The sequence below is a fragment of the Chlorocebus sabaeus genome, chromosome 25, assembly GCF_047675955.1.
Source record: "Chlorocebus sabaeus isolate Y175 chromosome 25, mChlSab1.0.hap1, whole genome shotgun sequence".
NCBI classification, from domain to species: Eukaryota; Metazoa; Chordata; class Mammalia; order Primates; family Cercopithecidae; genus Chlorocebus; species Chlorocebus sabaeus.
The window spans coordinates 26,320,111-26,339,328 of NC_132928.1; the positions used below are offsets into that span (position 1 = coordinate 26,320,111).

Consider the following 19,218-nt stretch of genomic DNA (forward strand, 5'->3'; position numbering starts at 1 on the left):
GGGAGCCTGGGGAGCGTGGGCCCCAGAGGCAAAGCTGGGAGTGTTCACAAGGAAGACTATTCCAAACTCTCAGGGCCCCAGCACCCAGTCTGAGAAGCTCTGGGCACAAGCGGCCCCATAGAGGCCAGACACACAGAGCCTGAGCTGGGCTCATTCTCCAGATAGAAGTTCTTCCTCCCATTGCCCTGACACCTGGCACACGGCCTGCTTGATGTCCCATCTCACCCATCTGCGCCCTCCCCCAGCTGGGCACCAGCACCCTGGCTGTTGAAGGCCAGTCGGGGTGATGGATGAGGGAGTGACTCCTCAAGGGGCCCTTGTGGTTCCTCCCCCAGAGCTATTCCTGGCCTGGGCGCCTCTCCACCCTCCAGTCCTCCTGCTTGACCTGACCCCACAGCTGGGAATCGTTTGCTGGGGGTGGGGCAGCCCCTGACTATATAAGCCTGGACCTAGGTGTCCTGGGCACCCTAGAGGCCCAGGACCCCCAACGGCTGACCCCTGCACACTCCAGCCTGGCCCCCCAGCCAGTCCAGCAATGATGGAAAAAACCACCTCCGAGGACCCTGCCTGCAGTCCAGAGGAGACCGCATCTGAATCTGCCAAGGTGCCCACCGCAGAGCCTCCTGGAGAAGTGGCAGTATCAGAGTCCACCAGGGAAGAGCAGGTGCCCAAGCCACAGGCCCCTGCCCCTCAGGCCCCTGCAGCCCCCACAACCACTAAGCCTGCACCCCCAAGTGAAGGTGACTGAAGGTGGGGCAGGGGAAGGAGGGAGGCAGGCATGTCAGGGGTGGAGGGGAGCTCTTGGCCATGAACCTCTTCATCTCCCCAGATGTCCCCAGTGCCCCACTGCTGCTGACCCTGGAGGATGTGAGCAACAGCTCTGTGACTGTGAGCTGGGAGCCCCCAGAGAGGCTGGGGAGGCTGGGCCTCCAGGGCTATGTGCTGGAGCTCTGCAGAGAGGGAGGTGAGTGCTGGGCTAAGTCTTGCATACACCCAGGGGAGGTTGTCATGGAAGGTTGCAAGGACAAGTGCGCAGGCCCTGTTGTTGGTCAATCTGGGAGAGACACAGAAGGGGGTGATGCAAGCAGTGGGCTCCTCAACCCACCTATCCTTTCTTGCTCCACCAGCAGGAGAGCAAGAAAGCGTAGGTGGGTGGGTTGAGGAGCTCCCTTGTCCTCAGTTCCAAGGAGTCTCTGAGTAAGAGAAGGGTAAGGGGACTCTGGGTTCTCCTTTGGCGAAAAGGGAAGGAAGTGCTAAGTCTCAGAGGACCCTGAAGTGTAGGAAGTGGAGAGGGAGGAGCAGGAGAGGGCAATGTTAGCATAAGAGACAGTGAGGAGAAAGCAGGAATGGGGTGGGAGTATGGGGGCTACATCCCTGATGCCACTGTCCCCCTCCATGGCCCAAGTCCAGCCTGGCCTCTGCCTCTGTCTCTGCCCTTACCTTGCTGTGTGACTTTGCAATTGTGTCCAACCCTCTCTGGGCTTCAACAACCCCATCTCTGGCCATGATTTCAGGGCTCTAACATCAGGTGTCTTTTATGCCATTTGACAAGAAGTCAGGGAAGGCAAAGAAGGGAAAAATGAGGCCCAGAGAGGGAGGCTGATTTCCCCAGATCACCAGCAGGAAAAAAAGCCCCATGGAGAGGGGCGCCTGTGGCCACACTGCCAAGACCTCACACTCCCTCCACCCCCTCAGCCTCGGAGTGGGTGCCTGTGAGTGCCCGGCCCATGATGGTGACCCAGCAGACCGTGCGGAACCTGGCTCTGGGAGACAAGCTCCTCCTGCGGGTGTCTGCAGTGAGTTCCGCAGGGGCTGGCCCGCCGGCCATGCTGGACCAGCCCGTCCACGTCCGAGAGAATATCGGTAAAGCCCATCCTGGCCTTTAGCTCCCCAGCCCTTCCCAAACACCTCATCTAATGGAGAAACTGAGGCCAGCAGGTAGAGGGAGCCAGGCAGTCATTTCCCCCGTCCCACACTCGCATGCACAAGCCACACACTATCACATCTTGCCTGAAGAGAGTTCCAGGTTCCTCAGCAGCAAGGGGCCTCTGGAGGTCTAAGAAGCCATTTCCCTGAGTGGTCCAGCCCCCACGCCTTGAGGAAAGGGCCTCCTGATGCTCAGAAACAAAAGGTCAAGTTCCCTGGGTCGCCTGCTCAATGCTAAGGGTCCATCTGTTCTTTCTCCCATCTAATCTCAATTCCTCCAGTGGCCATAAACACTCATTTTTTGCCCATTTCCTGTGTCCTGGGTTCCAGATTCTCTCAAAGGTCTTGAAACAGAGAGAAGGCCCTACTTGCCCCTCGTTCCACCACGGCCCTAATGGAAAGAAAAAGAGGGTCTGCGAAAGGTCCATGAGGACTTCTCCATCGCAGAGGGCGTACCTCACTGGGGCCCCGCAGGCCAGCTGCCATCCCCATTGCTAATATTTCTATTTGCAAGGTGCATTAGCCTCAATCCTCCCCTTGCTCCCCTCCCAGAGCTGATCAGGTTTCAGTCTGTTAATGACAGTGAGTCATTTGGTGTGATCTGAGGTCTCTGGGGACGGCACAGTCCCCCAGGGTGAGGAGAGACACAGGCAGGCAGGTGGCCTGAGGCCTTCTCCACCTTCCTTCTTGTTCCTCCACAAGGGGATGGATGGTTCCTGGGAGAGGCTAAACAGAACTCTGTAGCTCTAGACAAGGCCTCCAGAAGGAGAGGGGATCCACAGGAGGGGTCAAGTCTGGATTCAAAAGGAAATGTTCAGCTCTGAGGCCTGAGACACATGGGAACCATGGGGTTAGGGAGCTTAGATTCATAGACTATCGAGGCCAAGCAGATCCCAAGGAGCCCAGAGCATCCCTTGAGGTCACCCAGCCTTTTATGGGCAGTCCCAGAGTCTGATGCCTACACAGGACCACTCATGCCCCACTGCACTTCACGGCATCTTCTCCAGTGGCACCCAAAACCCAAGGACATTCCCAGCCTTTGGCTCTGAGTGAGATGTGGCCCCACCTGGCAGCTGCAGTATGGCTGTGTCGACTCTAGTCTTGGAGGTGCCAGGAAGGCCTCTTGGTTGGGAGGGTGCTGGGCCTTCCCCAGGGAACCAGGGAGCTCAGACTCTGAGAGGCCCCTCAGGCCCAGCATTGATGGACCCAGCCAGACTCAGCACCCACTTCTCCATTCAAATTCCTCTGGCAGGAGAGAAGGGGATTTCCTGGAGAGAAGAGGGAGAGGAGGCTGTGAATAAGTGGGGAATAGCCAGGCTTGTCATGGGCAGGGCAGAGTGGGGGCCCTGTCCAGGATCCTTGACTGCTCAGCTGTCTCTCCTCAGCCACCTGGAGCTGCCAAACATTCTTGACCCCCTGCAGCTGTCCCTAGAGCATTCCATGCCTGAGCTCACAGAGCCAAGTGCCCACTCAGCTAATCCTCAGAGACACCGTGTTCCTTCTCACTGTCTCATCCTCCTCCGCCCTGCGTGCCACCAACCAACTGCTGCCACCTGTTTGCTGCAAAGGAGCCTCAGTCATGGGCCCAGCACCCACCCCAGGGGACAGGGGTGGTGGCCACTGCAACTTCCTTTAGAATGCCCAGGGGCTTCAGTGGTTGCCCCTGACCAGATGAGGGTCAGAAGGTCATTCCTTAGCATAACAGGTGGCTGAAATAGGACTTCAGGAAGGACTTCCCAGCTCAGTGACTAACAGATTATGGGAGGGTGACAGAGGAAGAAGGGGGGATACCTGCCCTGGCTTCACTTAGGAAGGGAAAGATCCTAATCCTCTCAATAAGGCCTGGAGACAGAGGAATGGACAAACAGGGTTTCATAAGGACTTCTCTGAAAGTCCTGGGCTTGTGGTGGGTGGGGGGTATTAGAGCAGGAAGACGGCAGTGGCCTCCCCTTCTCAGAAGTGCAGCCGGACAGGTGCAGCACCTGCTCCCCAGCAGGGGGAGACAGAGAGTCAGCTGGGGCCCATCTGGTGCTTGGGAATGCCTGGGCTGCAAGGCAAATCCCATCCTGGCAGAGTCGAGGCGCCAAGGGAGTGCCCAGGATGCTTACCAGTTCACACCGTGGAGGCGCTGACCTCCTGAAACCTCCTGCTCCCTTAAGGGACGTGGGCCCCTAGACCTCAGGAGTGAAAGTTTCACCCTTCCTGCAAGGAGGGACCCCACGGCAGCCAGGCACACGCAGGACCATCCTCCCAGCCAGCATCCCTCACCAGCTATCCCCTGCCCCACCTCAGAAACCCCAATCAGCCACCCCACTGCACTGCTAAGCCCAGACTCTTGCTTTGATCCAGAGGACCCCAAGATCCGTGTCCCCCGCCACCTCCGTCAGACCTACATCCGCCAGGTGGGAGAGACGGTCAACCTGCAAATCCCCTTCCAGGTGGGTATTACCCCCACCAAGGGTAAGAGGCTGGGTGGGAACCAGGGCCCCCATTTAAGGGGAGCCTGGGAAATGGCAGGATCTCCAAGGGTTGGGCTGAGACCCAGTGAGACGGCCTCATCCTCCCACAATCATGTACATGACTCATTGGTGATTCTCAGCCTGGGGATGGGCAGGTGGGCCCCAGAGCGGGCTGGACACCTGGAGGATGTGGCTCAGGGCAGCCCCTGTGGCTCCAGCCTCTGCTGCCCCTCCTGAGAAGGCCCAAAGGGACAGGCTTCCCCGAGAACAGCTCGAGACTCCTGGAGTTCAGGGGGTGTGGGGATGCTGGCACCTCCCTACACTCACCCTGGGGGCTCCTCCCTGCCAGGGGAAGCCTAAGCCTCAGGCCACATGGACCCACAACGGCCATGCCCTGGACAGCCAGCGGGTGAGCGTGCGCACCGGGGACCAGGACTCCATCCTCTTCATTCGCTCGGCCCAGCGCTCCGACTCGGGCCGCTACGAGCTCACCGTGCACGTGGAAGGCCTGGAGGCCAAGGCAGCCATTGACATCCTGGTGATTGGTATGGAGCCAGGGGAACAGTGCTGCCTCAAGGGGGACCTGGAGCCCCCGACCTCCTATCCCAGAGCTGACGGCTGATGGGAGCAGGCCAAGGGAGTGTGGCAGGAGCCAAATCTTGGATGTAGGGGCTTTGTGGCCAGCCTGGCCCTCACGCTCACTTCCCCTCACACTCTGGGCCTACAGAGAAACCTGGACCTCCCAGCAGCATCCGGCTCCTGGACGTCTGGGGCTGCAACGCTGCTCTTCAGTGGACGCCACCCCAGGACACAGGCAACACAGAGCTCCTGGGCTACACGGTGCAGAAGGCAGACAAAAAGACAGGGGTGAGGCTGGCTGAGGCAGAGTGGGGTCGGGGTACGAAGTGGTCAAGGTGGTGGAGAAGGCCCATCCCACTGAGTCTAGGGACCGAGTCTAGGGATCCAGTTCTGGTCTGCCCACTGCTAACCTGACTCCCTAGGAGGCCCTTAACAAGACTTTTCCTCTCTGGACCTCAGATGCCTCCTGAAGACTGTGAGGAGGGCTGGCCCGGGCTATCTGAAGCCTTTCAAGCTCTGGAGCCACACTTCTCAAATCTTAATGTCCACATGAGTCACCTGGGGAGCTTGCTAAGAGGCAGAGTGTGACTCAGTAGGTCCAGGGTGGGGGCTGAGGGCCTGCATTTCTAAGAAGTTTCCAGGTGATGCTGAAGTTGCACATCTGTGGGCCACACTTTGCACACGAAGGCTCTAGGATTCTCTGAGGACCCTTCAGAGGTCACCTGAGTGACCCAGGGGGCCCTTCTTCCAATTCAATGTCCCTGAGGTCCAAAGCTGGATGGTTCAGCATCCCAGGGTTGGGGGCATGGAATGAGTTCCTGTGAGGAGAGGGCTCCAGGGTAAGCAGGGAGGGCAAGGACAGGGGTGAGAAATGAGGGTGACGCCCAGGGCCCTGCAGCAATGGTTCACAGTGCTGGAGCGCTACCACCCAACCACCTGCACCATCTCTGACCTCATCATCGGCAACTCGTACTCCTTCCAGGTCTTCTCAGAAAACCTGTGTGGACTCAGCGCCTCAGCCACCGTCACCAAGGAGCTCGCCCACATCCAGAAGGCAGGTGGGTTTGGGCCCAGAGCTGGCTGTGCTAACTCTCTCCCTGTCCCTGCCTCTTCCTCGGCATCTCTGCACCCCTCTCTCTGGGCTTCTCCTGGGTGTCTGCCCCTGGAACACGTGCTGTCCCCTCACTCCACAGCTATGCATACACACGCACAGAATGGCTGTAAAGTAGTGGATGTGGCTGGTTGATTTTAACAAACACATCAGAGCAAATCCACACAAATGAAAGATGCCCCTTTGGAGGCTGTGTACTTATTCCAGAGAAGTGTGTACATCTGCCAAGTTTCAGGCAGAGAGTGTCCGAAGGGAATCTAAAGGGTGACCTGTGCATGGATGGGTAGTGTGCTAAAAAGGGTGAGTTTGCTAAAAACAAGCCTCCCAACCCTAATACACACCACATAGATGGACAAGAGAGATAGGAGTATTTACTGTCTCCACACAGGCACCTGACCCTCTTGCGTCAAATGTTAAACCCTGGGCCCTTTTCCCTGTCCCTTGTGTGCCCCGAGGCCCTCTCCGACCCACAGTCTGTGTGGGTTCCAGAAGGCTAACTTTTTTTAACACTAGCCTGAACTGCACAGAATTAGGAAGAAATTTTTGTTTAGAAAAGGAAAGCCAGTCAAGTCTCCAATGACAAACACAAAGGAAATATGGCATCTCTGAGTTACTAGCCTCCACCTTCTGCCAAGATGCTCTCATCTCTGGTTTTTCCACCTTCTCTTCTCTGCTCTCCACCCTGACCCACCCAGCTACAGTCTCAGCTCTCTCTGCCTCTCTGAGATTGTCCAAGTTCCCGCAAATAAGCCATGACTTGCTATCCATAGATCGTGGATCACAGTCAGTCCTAACAGGTCTCCTTCACTCCTGTAAGCTCAGATTCACCCGACTTTCTCCCCTGAACCCAGATATTGCTGCCAAACCTAAAGGGTTTGTTGAGCGAGACTTCTCAGAAGCCCCTTCATTCACCCAGCCCCTGGCTGACCACACCTCCACCCCTGGCTACAGCACCCAGCTGTTCTGCAGTGTCCGAGCTTCACCCAAGGTGAGGGTCCAGGCCCTGCTGTGCCCTGGGCTGGTGGGGGCAGATGGTGACAGCAGGGCTGAGGAATCCTCCAGGCATCCACACCTAAGCCTGGGGATAGCCTTTGAGTGCCCCGCTCCAGTCCACACCTCCTCAGCTCTCTTCTGACCATGCCTCCCAGCCCAAGATCATCTGGATGAAAAACAAGATGGAGATCCAGGGCAACCCCAAATACCGCGCCCTCTCTGAGCAAGGCGTCTGCACCCTAGAGATCCGGAAACCCAGCCCCTTTGATTCTGGGGTCTACACCTGCAAGGCCATCAACGTGCTGGGGGAGGCATCTGTGGACTGCCGGCTGGAGGTCAAAGGTGAGAGTTTGAGGATGGGAGAACAGGAGTAAGCACCTCTCTGGAGCTGAACTAGAGGCAGCAGAGAGCTTAAAATCAAGGCAGAAGAGAAGGGGTAGTAAGATTGAGGTCAGGCTGTGCCGATTACTTTCCAAGCGGGAGGGTGGACAGGTGTAGAAGAGGGTGTATAACCATGAACCTTGTCAGTTCCCCGCCACTTCCCCCAAACTCTAACTGCAGCCTTTCTTCCAGCCTCAGCCACGCACTGAAGAGCCACAGGAGGAGGCTGTGATGAGGAGCAAGGTAAATGGCCTGACCCACCCCCTCTGTCACCTCTGCGGGTGGCACGGAAGCAGAGAGGAGGCCGGGAGCAGGGGGTGAGAGTGAAAAGGGAAGGTGGTGGTCAGCTCTGGGTATAAACTTGAGGACACAGGCAACTAGCACGCATGTCCAGAGACTCGCAGTGACGTTGCAGGGCCAGGCGATGCCGGTGTGGTCCGGAAGGGGGTTGATTCCGTGGACCGCCACATGACCAGAGTCTGCTCCCAGCTCTGAGTGACCTTCAGCAAAGGTGTTCTCTCTGGACACATTTCCTCATCCGAAAACTGGGGATAACAACCTTTCCCTGCCTTCCCTCCCCTGGTGGTTCTGAGGCTCTGCATAAGTACAGAAGTATCTAGAACTGCAGTGGGCAGAGTTCAGACCTGGGCTTGGTCCTGAGGGAGGGAGGCCTGGTGAGAAAGAGGGTGCTGCTCCCCCTCCCCTCTCTGCACCTCTCTGGCCTGCAGCCAAGCTCTGCTCACACCAGGGGCTCAGGAAGCATGTCCTCCTCCAGGTGCTGCAGGCCTGAAGGGTCAGGTCCGCCAGGCCCACAGTCAAACTCCAGAGATGTCCAAGACCCCCACTTCCATAGCGACGGCTGATGGAACTGCCCCTGGTACCTGCTGGCCTCCCTCCCACAGAGGCTGTTGTCCAGAACTCAGGACTGGGCCTGGTAGGCCCCGGGCCATGCTATCTGGGCTCAAGGGGTGCTGGAAGGCGCAGAGATTGGCGTGCCCTGCGGAGTTGTGCACTGGGTGGGAAGCACTCCAATAAAGATGCGTGGTGTTACAGTGCGGGGCCTCTGTGCCACTGAGCGTCATCATCTAGGGGGAGGTGCTGTGTCACCAGGAGGCGGGGGTGTCTGAATGTTTCACCATGAGGGGTTCTCCAGATATGTCACCATGAGGAAGATGCCAGGGGGAGAGGTCTCAGGATGTCATGGCTGGGGCGGGGGGTGGGGGTTCTGGACATGTGAGTTTTCAGGATCTCACTTCCTGATCAGGGTTTGCTACCCCAAGTGTGTAACTATGGAAACAGACACACCCTCTCTGGAACCTTCCTTCCTTGAACGCCTCCACAGGCCCACTCTCACAGCTCCTCCCGGCCCCCGCCATTGCTTCCTCTCTGCTGAAGCTGTCTTGTTGCCCTCAACAGTGGTGGGGGTGGGCGCCCAGCAATGTGCTCTCCACAGGGTTCACAGTTTTTTATTAGTCACATGGGCCTCCCTTGGGAGCCAGGGCACACCCCCTTTCCAACAGAGGGAAGGGCCTGGAAGCAAGGCCTGGAGTTGACACTCATGTTCAGAAGGTCAACTCAGTGACCACCTCCCCTCCCCCGCCTCGCCCCCCGCTACACGGGGGCTCCAGGCTCCCCCACCTTACCTCCCCTCCACCAGGGCTCCAGGCTCCCCCGCCTTACCTCCCCTCCATGGGGGCTCCAGGCTCCCCCGCCTTTCCTCCCCTCCACCGAGGCTCCAGGCTCCCTGCCTCACCCCCCCAACACAGGGGCTCCAGGCTTGGCAGGGCATGGGTTGGTCCTTCCCCAGATCCCTAAAGTCCTAGACCCCCAGACACCTGCAATAGAGCTTCCAAAGTCCCTGAAAACCCAGACAAATACTAGGGTTATTGAGGGATTCACATGACAGCAAGGCCTTCTCCCACACACTCTTGGGGGGTGCTCTCCTCTGCCTGCTGCAGCCTGCTAAACCCACCCCAGGGGGACCCACAGTCAACACTGAGTCCTTACAGACCCTTTCCTTTGTCCACCCCGTCCCCAGGCAGGCAGAATGTCTAGGGTTCTCCTCTCCATTAGGCCCAGAAGCAGCAGAGATGGGGTCACCTAGGACAGTTCAGGCCCAGCATCGGGTGGGCCAGTGGAGCTGGTGGCCCAGATGACAGGTAATTACACTCCAGGCTCCTCCCTGGAAAACTCAGGGCAAGAAGGAGGGCTCAGAGCTGCCACCTCATGGCTGTTTGAAGCCAGCACCTACCGCACCAAGCTCACTCCCCAGGGCATGGAGCCAGCACTCCAGCAAATATCAGAAATGATTTCTGAACCTACCCTTTCTGCCCCTCCCACGTACAATCCTGGGCTGACCCACAGCAAGGAGAGCAGGCACCCTAGCACCTGGTATGGCCTGGGGCCCAGAGTCCTCAGAGGTGGGAATGGAGGCGCCTTGATTCCTGCCCCTTAGCTGCCTCTGGCCACCTTCTCCTACAGAACAGGAGAGACAGGCAGGCCAGTGCGTCCTCGACCTCTCTCCTTCCATCCGTCTCAGAGGGGATGCTCTCCTCTCCTTAAGCTTGGTCCTGGGGCTGCACCACCAACATCTAAGACAAGCAGACTCCCCTGGCTCACTGCAGAAGCCCAAGCACCTTCTCCCAGCCCAGGTGGCTCCTCTGCAGTCTTGGCCTCCCCAGGACCTGCCCAGCCCTGAAGCACTGGACTGCTCATGGGATGGTCAGGCAGGTGGAGGCTCAGGACACTCTTGCCTCTGGACACCCGGTCCCTCTGTAGGATCCCTGCCCTCCCAAGCCTCCTGCAGGGCCCAGAAGTATAGGGTAGTTAACTCCTAGTGGAGGGACCACACTCTGTGGGTATCTCTTCAGAGCCTCCCCCGTGCCCCTGGCCCACAACCCAGCTGGGGCAGGCTCAGGGAGACCCCCGGGACAGTGAGCAAGTGAGGACTGGACTGAGACCCCACTGGATGTGGGCTGGTGGGAGCAGAAGGTGGGGTCTAGTCATCAGGCCTCTCTTCTGGGAGATCCTCGTCAATGGGGGGTGCAGGCTGGCAGCGGAAATGGTCATTCCAAATCTTAAGGAAGGTGACGCGGAACTTCTGGATGCGGAAGGCGTAGACGATAGGGTTCATGGCTGAGTTGCCGTGCGTGAGGAAGATGGCAATGTAGGTGAGGATACTGGGCTTGTGGCAGGACGGGCAGAAGAGGGTGATGCAGTTGAGGATGTGCAAAGGCAGCCAGCTGAGAGCAAAGAGGAAGAGGATGAGGGCCAGCGACTTGGCGATCTTCAGTTCCTTCCCATAGTACTTCTGCGGGTCGCCAGAGGAGGCCGATACCTTCTTGCTGAGCTGCTTGCGGATTAGGTAGAAGACCTCCAGGTAGATGAGGACCATGAGGAGAAGCGGGGGCAGCACCCACACAAAGAAGTTGAAGTAGACCATGTACTCCATGCTGATGACCTTCTCGAACTCGCACTTGATCACGGGCTCCCCCATGCTGCCGTTGGCTGCCCAGGCCCGCTCCACTGCGCTCAGATTGTTCCAGCCAAACATAGGGGTCAGCCCCACCACCAAGGAGAGGATCCAGCAGCCGGCGATGGCCACCGCCGCCCTCCGGGGGGTCACCACCATCTTGTATCTGGGGAAGAAGAGGGCAGAGTGTCAGGATCTGCCTCCCAGCTGCCTCAAAAGGCCCCTCCAAGGCACACCTGGCCTCCAGGGGCCTCTAAGAGGAGCACCCTCCCCATCCAGGGCCCAGTGAGTGGAGAGATGCATGTCTTTTGCTTGAGGGCCGAGTCTTCAGGATCTAAGATTTAGTGCTTGCCATGCATTGGCTCACTCTCCTGCAGAGAAAGGAAATCCTGATTAATGACAAAAATAATAATAGAAAATCACGGAGGAGCTCCTTTAGGAATTTCAAGGAAAAGTAAAAATTCCTCCCATGCGCTCAGCACGCCCCCACTGGTTATCTCACCCTTGCTTCATGACAGCCTTCGTCGCGTAGGAAGTCACCGGCAGAATGAGGGCTACCCAATCGACAGATGAGGAAACTGAGGTTCAAAGTAGTCACAGGATCTGCCCAAGGCCACATGGAAGGTGGCAGTGCCATTCCATGCTTCCTAAAACGTGTCTACACTGACCGAAACACCCAGGTGGTTAACAAACCATCCCTTCTCTTAGGCCAGCAGACACAACTGTCATTTCAAAAAATCTTTCACACAACCCCCCTTCTCTTGGCCTTGTCCCATACTCCCCTGCCATACCCCGTCTCCCACCTCTACATTAACCTCCTGTTTCCCCTTCCAATCACTGTGCAGCACTTAACTCCCAACGGCTTTATCTCAAGAACCAGCCCTGCACTCCCAAGCTAACTGGAAATGATGCTCAGGAAAGAAAACTGATATTCACTGAGCATCTACTACATGCTGGATACTTTCACTCATTCATTCATGCATTTACGCATGCATACATGGATGCATTCATTCAGCAAGCATTTGTGAAGTGCTTTCTGTGCTAGGCATTGCTCTCTGTGCTGAGAATAAGATAAAAGATCCCTGCTTCTACATATCTCACATTTTGGGTGAAGAGACAGATAACACCAAAGCAAGAAAATAAACAAGACAACTACAGATCATGATACGTCCTTTAAAGGAAATAGGTTGAGTCAAGGGCCTAACTTTTTTCATGTCATGACCCACAAAGAAGATGGAAACATCTGGATGATGAGGCTGCTCATGAGCCACAAGGGTTGGGCGTTTTCACATCTCAGGGGTTCCTGCTTCCCTTTAAACCAATCTAGCCAGCGGCCATCATGGCTTCTGCCTACACACTGGCCTTGGAGACAGTGCCAAGGGCTGGGTCTCGCCAGCTCTGTGCTGAGGAGCCGGCTGAGCAGCAGCAGCTTGCCCAGTTGTTATTTTCCAAAGCAGCTTCTGAAATGGATGGAGTGCCCTCCTGAGCATGTAAACAGCTTCTGAGACCCAGGAGTGTGAAGGGAGAGGCTGCCGACCGTTTCCTTCTGCCCCAGGGATGCAGAATCTGCGGCTTTCTCCTGCATGGTGATGATGCCTAAAGTCTGTCTCACCCCAGACAACGCTTCTCCTAGATCCTTTACCATCCATCAAAGCCCACCTGCTCTGTGAAGGCTATAGAAGTAGGAAGGGAGACAATTTGCAGAGTGGGAGGAACCAGATGCCCCCTCTCCACCCCATCTAGAAGATAAGGACTAGAAGAGACCTTTGGAATCTCATTTTCTATCCCTTCATTGTCCCAGTGAAGAAATTGAGGACTAGGTGACTCCAACACCTCGGAGCAGTTCCCCTCTCCTACTCTGTGATCATAGGATTCTTGTGCCCCAAACCACCACCAAGGGGCCTTGAGAGGTGACTGGTTCACTTGTGACTCTGAAGTTTTCTTAGATCCAATCCTCACTCTCTTGCTGTAATTGAAGCCCTTTCCCTCCTCTGTATCCTCAGCAGAATGGCCAGGCCTGGTGCAGACACTGTGAGTCAGAAGACCCAAACTTGGGCCGCCAGTCTGCAACTTGCTAGATCAATGTCTCCTCTGTAAAAGAGACCTACTTCAGAGGGGGAGGATCAAATGAGATACTACATGTGCAAGTACTCTGTAAACACCCGACCAGTATTCCTTTGCCTGAGCTCTTCTTACCCCTCCAAGCTCCTAGACAAATGGCCACCTGGAAAACTCCAGTATCTCTGGATGCTCAGCAAACACAGCCTAAGGGCTATTTAAACATCTTCCTCACATCTTGTTCCTGACCATCTCAAAGCGTTCCCCACATGTCCTCTCAGATATGGTGGAAAAAGTTCCAGGAGTGAGTCTACAGGAAAAGACCAAAGGAACGTTGGTCATTCTGAAGGCTGAGAGATGCTATCTCAGCAGCCACACAGCGGAGAGCAGGGCCAGATCCCCAGGTGAACCTCAGCAGGGAAAGACAGCTGCTGCTGCAGAGAGGACGGGGCCAGGTGTCCTGCCTACCCCTACCACCCACCACATCTGCTATTTATACCACATTTATCATGTACAAATCCCTTTCTCAGTCCTATCTCGGGTAATCCCCATAACCGCTGCTGTGGTGAGCACAGCAGACAAGGGAATGCCCATTTCACAGATTAGAAGCTCCACTGGCCTGGGTCTCCTGACTCCAAGCCTAGCTCACCTTCAGGGTGCCAGGCTGACTGTGGGTTGCTGAGATGCAGATGATTGGCAGGTTGAAAATATCCCTTGCCTATTAGATTTAAAAGGAGAACTTCTAGACCTTGCCCAAGGAAGGCACCGCCCAGAGTCAGTGGGGTGGGCCAGGTGACCTCTGGTGCTGCCGTCCAGCCTATGGATTGAGGGATCTAGCCTGGGACTGACATCAGGGCAGTGATGACCTATGGAGAGAGGAGAGGTAGACAGTGACAGTCTAGACACTGACAGGAGAGAGGGAAGAGACAACTTCTAGCTACAGAGGTGGCTCCCTCCCCTCTTCTCTCCTCACACCTCACCCTTCTGACCGCCTGGAGCCCCCGGGGTTAAAGCTTTCCTGGGGCTCCTCCAGTACCCAGTCCCAGCAGACCCTGCAGCTTAGGGTATCAGCTCTCATCTGTTTTTCTTGCTATTTTCTCCCTTGTGGGAAAGGGCTGGACCCAAGACCTTGGCTGAGGTAGGGCAGGCTCTCACAGGAAGGGCTGCCTCCCAGGGCCAGGGGAGAAGCTCACCTCTCCTTACACGTGGGAAAGGAAGCAGAGGCTGCAAGTCCTGGGGCATGCATGGGGTCGGGGTGTATGGAAGGTGCCTCTGACTTGGGAATGCCCCTCCCAAGTCCACAGCATCCCTGAGAGCTGTGCTGGGAGCTAAGCAGGGAGATGCTGCTCTCAGGAGTGTGCAGCTCAGGCGTGCACGAACGGGAAGCAACGGAACAGAGACAGGAAAACACCAAGTGGGGCCCCGTCCACAGGCCAGCAGGGCAGACGGTGCCTTAACGATAGCCCTGAGGGAACCGGGTGCAGTAGCTCATGCCTGTAATCCCAGCACTTTGGGACCCCGAGGCAGGATCACGTGAGGTCAGGAGTTCAAGACCAGCCTGGGCAACATGGTGAAACCCTGTCTCTACTAAAAAAAAAAAAAAAACACACACACACACAAAATTAGCCAGGCATGGTGGCGCATGCTTGTAATCCCAGCTACTCGGGAGGCCGAGGTAGGAGAATTGCTTGAACCCAGGAGGCAGAGGTTGCGGTGAGCCGAGATCGTGAGATTGCGCCATTGCACTCCAGCCTGGACAACAAGAGCGAAACTCTGTCTCAAAAAAAAAAAAAAAAAAATAGCCCTGAGGCAACCAGGGAGAGCCCCACCTCCAGAATCTCCTTCAAAGTGCATAAAATCCCACAAGGAATGAGACATTCCTTTGGGTTAAGAGTTGCCTTCTCTGTGTGCTATTTATTTATTTAGTTTATTGAGACGGGGTCTCCCTGTGTTGCCCAGGTTGGTCTCGAGCACCTGTGCTCAAGCAGTTCTCCCCCCTCGACCTCCTGAAGTTCCGGAATTACAGGTATGAGCCACCACGCCCACTTGTATGTTATTTTTAAAAGCTGAAATGACATGAACTCCATAGTATGAATTAGTTTATTAGTCGGAACTTCTTATTGATGATGATAACATGAAAAGACTGAGTCCCCAGAGCAATGGGCCACAGAGACCCTGAGAGGAAAAGGGATCGCTTGAGGAAAGAAATGGAAGGGGGTTCCTGTTGAGTCTCTCAGTGCTGGCAAGAGCTGGTGGCTGAACAGAAAAGGATTTCATATCATAGCTGCTGCAGGGGTGTCAATATGGTTTAGAGGTGGAAATGAGGGAACGAAGTCTACAAATCCTGTGTCCAAATAGGGCACGGCAGAGAGAGCCGTTAGTTCTTCCCAGGACACCCTGGCAGGGCTGCCATAGGAGGGGTGGGAGATTCTGGAGGCTAAGTGAGGAAGGAGTTCGAAAATAATAGTTATCTGATCAATAATAACAATAATAAAAATGCTGGTAAGCGTTAACATTTATTTCTATGCGCTGGGCACTATTTATGTATGTATGTATGTATGTATGTATTTATTTATTTAAGAGATAGGCTCTCACTCTGTCTCATAGGCTGGATTGCAGTGGTGCAATCACAGTTAACTGTAACTCTAACTCCTGGGCTCAAGAGATCCTTCCACCTCAGCCTCCTCAGTAGTGGGGACAAGTGTGGGCCACCATGCCCAGTTATTTTTAAGTGTTTTTGTAGAGATGGGGGTTTCACTATGTTGACCAGGCTGAACTCAAACTCCAGGGCTCGAGTGATCCTCCTGCTCTGGCCTCCCAAAGTGCTGGGATTACAGGCGTGTGCCACTGCGCCCAGCCCGTGCGCTGACTTTATAGACATGGTTTTATTGATACTTCAGCACAACCCTATCACTTAGATACTACAGGTTGAGCATCCCTAATGTGAAAATCCAAAAGCCCAAATGCTCCAAAATTCAACACTACTTGAATGCCAACAAGACACTCAAAGAAAATGTTCACTTGAGCATTTCAGATTTCCAGATTAGGGATGCTCAACCAGTGAGTATAATGCAAATATTCCAAAATCTGAAAAAATCCCAAATTGGAAACACTTCTGGTCCCACGCATTTTGGATAAGGGATACTCAACCTGTGTCATTATTCTTATTTCTTAATTGCAGTAACTGAGACTTTGAGAGATTAGAAAACATGTCCAAGGCCACTCTGCCAGGAAAAAGCAGGAAAAGAATTTCTAAGATTCCAGTATGTCCAAGTGCAAAGCCCATATTGGACCCAGCTCTGCCACTCTGGGAGACGGAGGACACATGAGGATTGGAGGGCGGAAGCTTGGAGCAGAAGAAGGGAGCCATGGCTAGGGCCCGGAAGGCAAGCCTCTCCTGCCCCAGGCAAATCTCCCTGGACTAAGCAGTTGTGAGGATGCCATTGTGCCTTGCCTGGGAGCCTCACTTCTCCCGCAAAGTCTGACCTCTTTCTGAGTCATCAGAATGACCTGTTCACATGCATGTGCTGCCCAGCTATTTAGTTGGTGTCTTGTTCCTTCTGGGGGCAATCAGGTGGTTGAGACTCACCCTTTCATTTATTGAAGGGGTATTCATCGAGCACCTATCAGGTGCCAGGTTCTAGGTGTTAGGGTTCAGGAATATAAAAGAGAACAGACTCATGAAAGTATCATTCTGCAGACAGAGAAACAGGCAATAGATATGCAAACAAATAAACCAGATCATTTTAGAGAGTGAAAAGACCTACCAAGCGAAATAAGCAGGGTAACCCAGGAGTGAGTCAGTGGGCAGGGCACGCTGCTGATATGCAGGGCAGCCTCTCTGAGGATGAGACAATGAGCTGAGAGCCAAAGGACCACCAGCGAGTCAGCCAGGGAAAGATCTGGGACAGAGCCTTCTAGGCAGAAGGTACCATCCGGGAGAGGTGCTGAGGCCAGAGTGGCAAGAGAGGGCTAGTGTGAAGGAACCGCAGGGGTGAAGGCCAGAGAGGCCGGCTCAGTCAGAGAAGAGGCCTAGGGCTGAGAGGGCTGCAGTACGTGTTCTGGGGTTTATTCTAAGTACAAGGGAAAGTCATTTTAAGCAAAGGAATAATATAATCGAATTTCTGTTTTTAAAAAACAACTCAGGCTGCTGTGTGGAGAATGCGTTGCAGCAGGGAATGAGGGAAGGCAAGAAAACCAGCAGGAGGCTATTTTAGCCATCCAGGCAGATGAGGGTGGGATGCTGTAGCAGGCGGCATGGGAATTGAGAAGAAGCATATGGCTTTGAGATGTATTTAGGAACAGGGCCAACAGGACCTGCTGCTGAGTTTGGATGTTGCTATGGTTTGAATGTGTCCCCCAAAGCTCATGTGTTGGAAACTTAATCCCCAATGCAATGATGATGAAAGGTAGGACGTTTGAGAGGTCATTAGATCCTGGGAGCTCCGCCCTCTTGAATGGATTAATGCCATTATTGCAGAAGTGGGTTCATTATCACAGGAGTGGAGTCTTTATAAAAGATGAGTTTGGCCACCTTCTTTTCTGTCTTGAGAGTGTTCTCTTTTGTCCTTCCACCCTTGAGCCATAGGATGAGCCAGAAAAAAAGGCCCTTGTCAGATGCAGACCCTCGATCTTGGACTTCTCAGCTTCCAGAAATGTGAGCTGAGTAAACTTCTTTTCTTTATAAATTATCCAGTTTCAGGTATTCTGTTATAGTAGCACAAAATGGACTAAGACAGAAAATTGGTACCAGAAGTGGGGTTGTTGCTATAACAAATACCTGAAAATGTGGAAGCAGCTTTAGAACTGGGTAACAGGTATAGGCTGGAAGAGTTTGGAGGAGTAGGCAAAAAAAAAATGCCTAGACTGCCATAAATGGAGCATTAAGGGTAATTCTGGTGAAAGCTGAGAAGACAAGAGCTGTAGGGAGCAACTGAATCTTTTAAGGGATGATTTGAATGGTCGTGATTAGAATGCTAGCAGAAAATCTGGACACTAAAGAAATTTGGATGAGGTCTCAGATGGAAACAAGAAACAAGATACTGAAAACTGGAGTAAAGGTCATCTTTGTTATGTAGTTGTAAAGAACTTGGTGAAATTGTGTCTTGTGGAAGGCAGAACTTTAGAGCAACTAACTGGAATATCTAGCAGAAGAAATATCCAAGCAACAAAACATTCAAGGTGCTACATGGTTTCTTTTTGCCATTTATAGCAAAATGAAGGAAGATAGAGATGATTTAAAGATGAAAGTTATCATTAAAAGGGAAGCAGAATGGAAAGATTTGGAAAACTCTCAACCTGGCCATGTAAATAATTAAAAAGTGTGTTCAGGAGAGAATAGTAAGGATGTGGCCAAAACACCATTTGCTAAAGAGAATAACATGGATAGAAAGAAGCCAGGTTCTATTCATCAAGATGATGGGAGAATGACCACACAGGCATTTCAGAGATTTTCAAGGCAGGTGAGGACCCTTAGAGCAAGGTTTCCAGAGACACCAGGCGGGACCTCGGCGTTTGCTGCCCAGGGCCACCTCAGGACTCTGCTCCACCACAGTGCTCCTTGGCAGCCCCAGTCATGGCTCAAGCAGGCCCAGATGTAGCTTGTGCTGCTGCTCCAGAGAGCACAAGTGGTAGGTAGGTCTTGGCAGTGTCAGCATGGTGTGGATTCTGCAGGTGCACAGAGTGTGGGAGCTGTGGGGTCACGCCAGCCTCCAATTAGATTTCAAAGGATATCATGGACAGCCTGGAGGCCCAGGCAGAAACTTGTCATAGGGACAGAGCCACCACAGAGATCCCTCACCAGGGCAATGCCTCCTGGAGTCATGGGAGTGAGGCCACTGCACAGACCCCAGCACTGTAGGACCACCAGCATGCAACTCCAGTATGGGAGAGCTGCAGGCATGAGACTCCAGTTCATGAGAGTTGCTTCATGGGCTGAACCCAGTAGAGCCAATATGTCCAGAAGGTGGTACATGGAGTAAAAGGCTATTCTAGACTCCCTTTGTGTGTGTGTGTGTGTGTGTAATTATTATTTTTAATGTCCAGAATGTGTAATACAAGGGCCAGAGCTTCCTCCTGGACTCAATTTTATAAATTCTCGATTGGTTGGTGAGGCCAATAGGGATACTTTTTCTTGTCTAATTTGGTTTCTGGGAAAGCTTCGTTCAAGTCCTCAATGGTCATCTGATCAAATGGAATTAAGTTCTTTATCTTCTCCATCTGTTTCTCATATTCTACAA

At 54.1% G+C, this 19,218-nt stretch overlaps 2 protein-coding genes across 8 annotated transcripts in view; one reads left to right on the forward strand and one right to left on the reverse strand.

Moving 5' to 3' along the window:
• The first annotated feature begins 201 nt into the window (after window positions 1-201).
• MYBPH (myosin binding protein H) lies at window positions 202-8,594 on the forward strand. The gene is made up of 11 exons (XM_007988890.3): window positions 202-740; window positions 830-964; window positions 1,696-1,863; window positions 4,276-4,364; window positions 4,735-4,930; window positions 5,113-5,252; window positions 5,863-6,022; window positions 6,927-7,063; window positions 7,224-7,410; window positions 7,642-7,692; window positions 8,225-8,594. Exons 1-10 carry the CDS (start codon window positions 536-538, stop codon window positions 7,656-7,658), a joined length of 1,434 nt encoding a protein of 477 aa, XP_007987081.2. The 5' UTR covers window positions 202-535; the 3' UTR covers window positions 7,659-7,692; window positions 8,225-8,594.
• A 306-nt stretch (window positions 8,595-8,900) lies between these two features.
• The window catches only part of ADORA1 (adenosine A1 receptor), an 88,015-nt gene continuing 77,697 nt past the window's right edge, over window positions 8,901-19,218 (reverse strand). For 5 of the 7 annotated variants that reach the window (XM_037985727.2, XM_007988893.3, XM_073011624.1 and 2 more), the window contains one exon: window positions 8,901-11,087. In XM_037985727.2, the coding sequence (XP_037841655.2) occupies window positions 10,448-11,087 (640 nt within the window). In that variant the 3' untranslated portion in view covers window positions 8,901-10,447. The remainder of the gene's footprint in view (window positions 11,088-19,218) is intronic. The other 2 variants (XM_073011625.1, XM_073011626.1) reach the window with 1 other exon arrangement.

Coding starts and splice junctions, on each gene's coding strand:
- MYBPH (XM_007988890.3), top strand. CDS start 536: ATGATGGAAAAAACCACCTCCGAGGACCCTGCCTGCAGTCCAGAGGAG. Junction 1,864..4,275: donor CCACGTCCGAGAGAATATCG/GTAAAGCCCATC, acceptor GCTTTGATCCAG/AGGACCCCAAGATCCGTGTC. Junction 7,064..7,223: donor GTGTCCGAGCTTCACCCAAG/GTGAGGGTCCAG, acceptor CATGCCTCCCAG/CCCAAGATCATCTGGATGAA.